The following is a 5,489-nucleotide window of genomic DNA, read 5'->3' on the forward strand; positions in this document are numbered from 1 at the left end:
AGGCTGCCGGGGAGCCTCTCCCGCCGCCTGTCTCCTGCAGGGCGGCGGGGAGCCTGTTAAAGTTGGACGGCCGCACCCTGCCGGAGCAGCAGCCGGAGCCTGGTGGTGAGCGGCGTCCGCGTTGCCGATTGGGAGGACGAGGAGGAGGACGGCGGCGGCGAAGCTGGGCGCAGCATGCCGGAATGGGGGCGCCTGCTGCGAGACGCGCCGCCCGCGCCTGATCCGGCCGCTGCTTGGCGGGAAGGGCGGCATCCGCTCTCCTGGCGGCTTCTCGGCGGCGAGCAGATTGCAGAGCAGAGCAGGGGGAGCGAGCGCGAGGAGGGCTTTCCCGTGCTCCGGCGCGTGGCGATGAGGACGGGCTCGGCCGGGGGCTCCGGGGGAAGCGAAAGGAGCAGCAGCGGCGGTGGCGGCGCCGCCTCCGGGCTGTTTCCTAGGCGAGCGCGCCATGTGGAGGAGCCAGGCAGGAGGCGGCGGCGGTGACTGACTGCCGAAGGCGAAGCCAGCTCGTCTCTATCCCGCCCGCCCCCACCTTCCCCCCTTCCCCCCTTCCCCTGTGCATGTGTGTTGGGGAGGAAGCGGACCGCCGTCAGCCTCGCTAGATGGCGAACGCCAGCGAGCTGGGAAGTAGCAGCAGCCCCCACCTGCCCAGCCCGGGAGGCCTCCTCAGCGCCTCTGGCCTCAAGCTGACCACCTTGGGCCTGATCCTCTGCGTCAGCCTGGCTGGCAACGTACTCTTTGCTTGGCTCATTCTGAAGGATCGCCATCTCCACCGGGCCCCCTACTACCTGCTCCTGGACCTCTGCCTGGCCGACGGGTTGCGCTCCTTGGCTTGCTTCCCCTTCGTCATGCTCTCCGTGCACAGTGGGGCAGGCTCCTGGCCTCACGGTCCGCTCAGCTGCAAGGTGCTGGCTTTCCTGGCAGTGCTCTTCTGCTTCCATGCTGCCTTTCTGCTCTTCTGTGTGGGCGTGACCCGCTACATGGCCATTGCACACCACCGCTTCTATGCCAAGCGCATGACAGGCTGGACCTGCCTGGCTGTGGTGTGTATGGTGTGGACTCTCTCCATGGCCATGGCCTTCCCTCCGGTCTTCGACGTGGGCACCTACAAGTTCATCCGGGAGGAGGAGCAATGCATCTTTGAGCACCGCTATGTCAAGGCCAACGATACCCTGGGGTTCATGCTCATGCTTGCCACTGTCATTGCTGCCACCCACCTGGTCTATGTCAAACTCCTGTTTTTCATCCACAGCCATCGCAAGATGAAACCTGCTCAGTTGGTGCCAGCCATCAGCCAGAACTGGACTTTCCATGGCCCCGGGGCCACTGGTCAAGCAGCTGCGAACTGGACGGCTGGCTTTGGCCGGGGTCCGACCCCTCCTACCTTGGTGGGCATCAGACAGAATACCACCCATAGCCAGATCAAGAGGCTGCTGGTCCTGGAGGAGTTCAAAACGGAGAAGAGGATCTGTAAGATGTTCTACATGATCACTCTTCTGTTTCTGCTGCTCTGGTCCCCTTACATCGTGGCGTGTTACTTGCGTGTCTTCATCAAGGCCAGCGCCATCCCCCAAGTCTATCTGACCACCTCTGTCTGGATGACCTTTGCTCAAGCAGGGGTCAACCCCATCCTCTGCTTCATTTTCAACAAAGAGCTCAGAGTCTGTTTCAGAGCTCATTTTGTCTGCTGCCAAAGCATACAGAACACCCAAGGCACTATTCTGTGTGATCTGAAGAATTTTGGGATGTAGTTTTATTCATTTCTTTTTTTCAAGAAAAAAAGATACATTCCTATGTTTTTCTTTTGGTATATGCACTTGAAAGATTGTTATCTCAAGAAGACACTTTGACTGTTGTATGGGACCCCCATTGTTGGGTTCTAAGAGGATATTTATTTACATGTGGATTTGGGGAGTTTGGGGGGGCTTATAACACAGGACTCCAAATTTCTTGGCTGCTTCTAACACTTGCAGAAAGTTATTCTGATATGGATTAAAAGGCCATAATTTTGTGTTTTTTTCATTTTTTTTAAAACCCTGCTGGTTTTGATAAAGGCTAAACAAGTTTATTCATGTAAGATTTGATAAAGGCCAAAATACAATTTTATACTAAAGTATTATTTTTGATGACCTCAATATTGTATTACAGCATTAGTTTTTAAACGGAAACCAAGAAGGAGAAAATTATACTGTGTTACATCGGTTTGTGATGGGGGGAGGACTTGGGTTAAATTGATTTTAGTATTTTAAGCAGTGACTGTCTAAATTTGCCTGACATGGAAACATGCGATGCAATCCACCTAACCCACACCCTAACTGTACTCAAGGTATTAGGTTATTTCCTGTGGACCTAAAAAGGGTTAGGGTCACTTGCTTTGATGTAGATGTAATTTGACATTTTCTTGTTGCACTGTTTCTTTGATAATCTCTGAACTGTTTGGAGAACAAAATTTTGTCAGTTTTAAAAGCAAAATGATTATGTAATATCACCTTTAAATATGTCAGTATCAGATTTCTAAACTACACTGGATTTCATATTTTGCTGACTTAATAGGATCTTATCTACAAACTGGATAGTACTTGTACATTTTGACTGTTTTAATAAAACACTGTCCAATTTTCATACCTGGAATGGCTAGGTAATGGCTTGCTGATTGGTGTTGATTATAGTCTGTTGTAGACCATCTGAAGTTTTGCTGGTTCTTAGATTTTGACAATCCAAAAATTCCGTGTAATCCTAAATGGACCCATTTCTGGGCCCATTGGTTTCTCTGGGCTTAGAATGCTGTAGTTCTGTTTAGGACTGTACTGTTAACCATACACAAGTCCCACTGTGGAAGGCTTTAGCAACCTGTGCATGCTTAGCTGGGAGTAAATCTTACTGAAGGCAATGAGACCAACTTCCAAGTACATACTCATAGGATGTGGTTGCCTGCCACATTTCCTTGAATGTTTAAGGCTTGCATGTGAGAAAACGTGCTCAGACTGGTTGCTAATCGTAAAAGGGAGCATAAGTTTTAAAGAAAGTTAAATTCATGCTAAATGGACAAACCACCCCACTCCCATCTGGTGAGACTGATTTCCATTTTTTTTTAAAAGAAGACTTCATCTGTTTAATGGCAGGAAAGTCTCTAGATAATTGTGGCTCGCTAATTTTAGTGGACAAAGCAGTTCCTGCACATAATTGCTTAGTTGCTTATCTGCCTTGCTCTGTTATGTGAGAGATTATTTTTAAATTATTAATGTCCTGGGACTGTAAAAATGGCAGATGAGGCAGTAAGAAGTTTCTAAAAATATAACTGAACTAACAGTTACTTTTTTTTTTTTACATTTACTGTAATGCACAGTTAGGGTACATCTCTCCCATTTGCTTTTTAAAAAATGAGGTTGGTTTCACAGTGGGTGTTTACTTTTTTCTTCTGCAGTTCATGTCATGGTATAGTGTGATTCCAGTGCAAAGATGTAAAATTTGTGCAAATCTTGAAGCTATGGGAAGTCATCAGGTCTACCCCCGCCCCAGTATTTTATTTATTGTTGGATTAACTGAAAGGGTGTGTGTGATGGACAGGATATTGTTCTGCCCCTGAAGGGGAGAACGGCCACTCACCTGACCCTATGGGAGTGCTGTTCCAGCATCCAATCACCTTTCAGAAAGGGGATGGAATGCCCTGACCTGGCTAGCCCAGACAAGCCCGATCAGATCTCAGAAGCTAAGCAGGGTTGCTTCTGGCAAGTACTTGGATGGGAGACCAGAGGCAGGGGCAGGCTTTACTCAGCTGCCTTTCTGAATATCCTCCAGGCCCTCAGTAGGGGTCAGTCACCAGAGGTTGCCATGACTTCCAGGTGCACACACACATGGACATATTAAAAAATTTAAAAAGGAAAGGGGGATGGAATGTTGGAGGGAAACACAGAAGGGGGGGTTATTCTGTCTCAGGGAGAGAGCAGTGAGAGCTCAGGTTTGGCTCAGCTGTGTGGCTTTTCCTGTCGATCATCGGGTGGATTGAAGTATATGAAATATTTACTTTTTAAAAATTCAACCTGAGCTTCACTGCTCTAAGAATATGAAATATATTTTGTATAACTTAGTGCCTGTATTTTTTCTGTTCATTAATGTTTATGAAATTTAAAGTTATCGATACAACAATTATAACTATGCCAAGGGTTATGTAGAGCTACCAGGTTGGGTACCTATAAGTGCATCCTAAGCAGATCTGTCTTCAGCGGGCCTAAAAATTGTATAACTCTGCTTAGGACTGGCAGTGTAAATACATCTCAGTTTTGTCACTTGGGCAAATAGTTAGAAACAATAACTTAGTTCCACTCCCCACCCCCCAGCGTTAGTTCCACCACCACCCCAGCTATCAACATGATAGTAAACCAAGGGAAAGTTCTAACATTAACACGTCTGCAGCAGCATGGGTCTACATTCACTCCATTTTCATGCCTGTAAAACTTAGAGAAGGCATGGAAGCTTAAGACAGGGGCACTGGTGCATATTGCTATCATTTCTTCGCAGAACATCAACACATAATCTGCCTCGGTTCCAGATACAATTAAGATAAAAGTAGGACTGCAACAACGGGACCCCTCCAACAGGTAAGGCATGGAAGGCAAGCTTACATCTCCAAAAGGGACTCCCAATCCCTATTACCCTGAGTACTTCCCTGAGGTAGTGCCCTCTCCTCCTGCAATATGGATGTACACTTGTAAAACGCTCCCTTACTCCACAGCTTAGTCAAAGACACAGCAAGATGTGGTTTTAGTATGTATGTTTTTTGTCTGTGAGTAGCCTTGGGAGCCCTTGTTTCTCTCCAAAGCAACCTTCCAGCACTGTTACAACGTTCGTACCCCATGCCAATGCCACCAGCCAGGACTGCAGCTGTGACAAGTGGAAAGTCCACTGCAGGGTGGCATATACGTGAAGGTGCACCGGGTACTGAAGCTTTACTGCTTCTGAACATGGTGAGTAAAGAGAACCTCCAGAGGCAATAAACCTCTGATACCAGATTCCAGGAGGCAACATCAGGGGAAGGCCTTGGCTTCTGTGCCAGTTTGTTGATCTTTGAGGGAAACTGGCTGGCCACTGAGTGAAACAGAATGTAGTACTGGATGGATCTCTGATCCGATGCCACAGGGTACCTCTTATTTTTATAATGAAGTGCCATTGCTACATGTTGGTTGGTACCTTCCCTGCAAGGTTAAAGCAGCCTTGTGATTGGTGGATCACAGCATAGTCACCTGTGGCTCTGAATGCCTGCCAGTGTTACTATGTTGGAGCATTGTTCTGCAAATAATGTTGTGCTTGCCCATCAGAATTTCCCCATCCCCCCCCCAGATTTCATGCTTCTACTCTAGTGTAGGAGTGGTACTAATTATGTGGCCACCCAAACCCCCATTCTAGCACTACTGACTATGTACTGAAAAACCATTTCTGTTATACTCCCAAAAGTATGAAACATCTACCTGTTATGGAGTTTCTTGTATATTTCT

General features: G+C 47.8%; 1 protein-coding gene across 1 annotated transcript; it reads left to right on the forward strand.

Moving 5' to 3' along the window:
* The first annotated feature begins 557 nt into the window (after positions 1-557).
* On the forward strand, positions 558-1,913 carry GPR27 (G protein-coupled receptor 27). Its single transcript, XM_015411445.1, has one exon. It carries the CDS (start codon positions 600-602, stop codon positions 1,746-1,748), a length of 1,149 nt encoding a protein of 382 aa, XP_015266931.1. The 5' UTR covers positions 558-599; the 3' UTR covers positions 1,749-1,913.
* Positions 1,914-5,489: the final 3,576 nt, after the last annotated feature.

The sequence above is a fragment of the Gekko japonicus genome, unplaced genomic scaffold (assembly GCF_001447785.1).
Source record: "Gekko japonicus isolate JY-2015 unplaced genomic scaffold, Gekko_japonicus_V1.1 scaffold3819, whole genome shotgun sequence".
NCBI classification, from domain to species: domain Eukaryota; kingdom Metazoa; phylum Chordata; class Lepidosauria; order Squamata; family Gekkonidae; genus Gekko; species Gekko japonicus.

Excerpts from the sequence above, each read along its gene's own strand:
- GPR27 (XM_015411445.1), top strand. The coding sequence starts at position 600 with ATGGCGAACGCCAGCGAGCTGGGAAGTAGCAGCAGCCCCCACCTGCCC.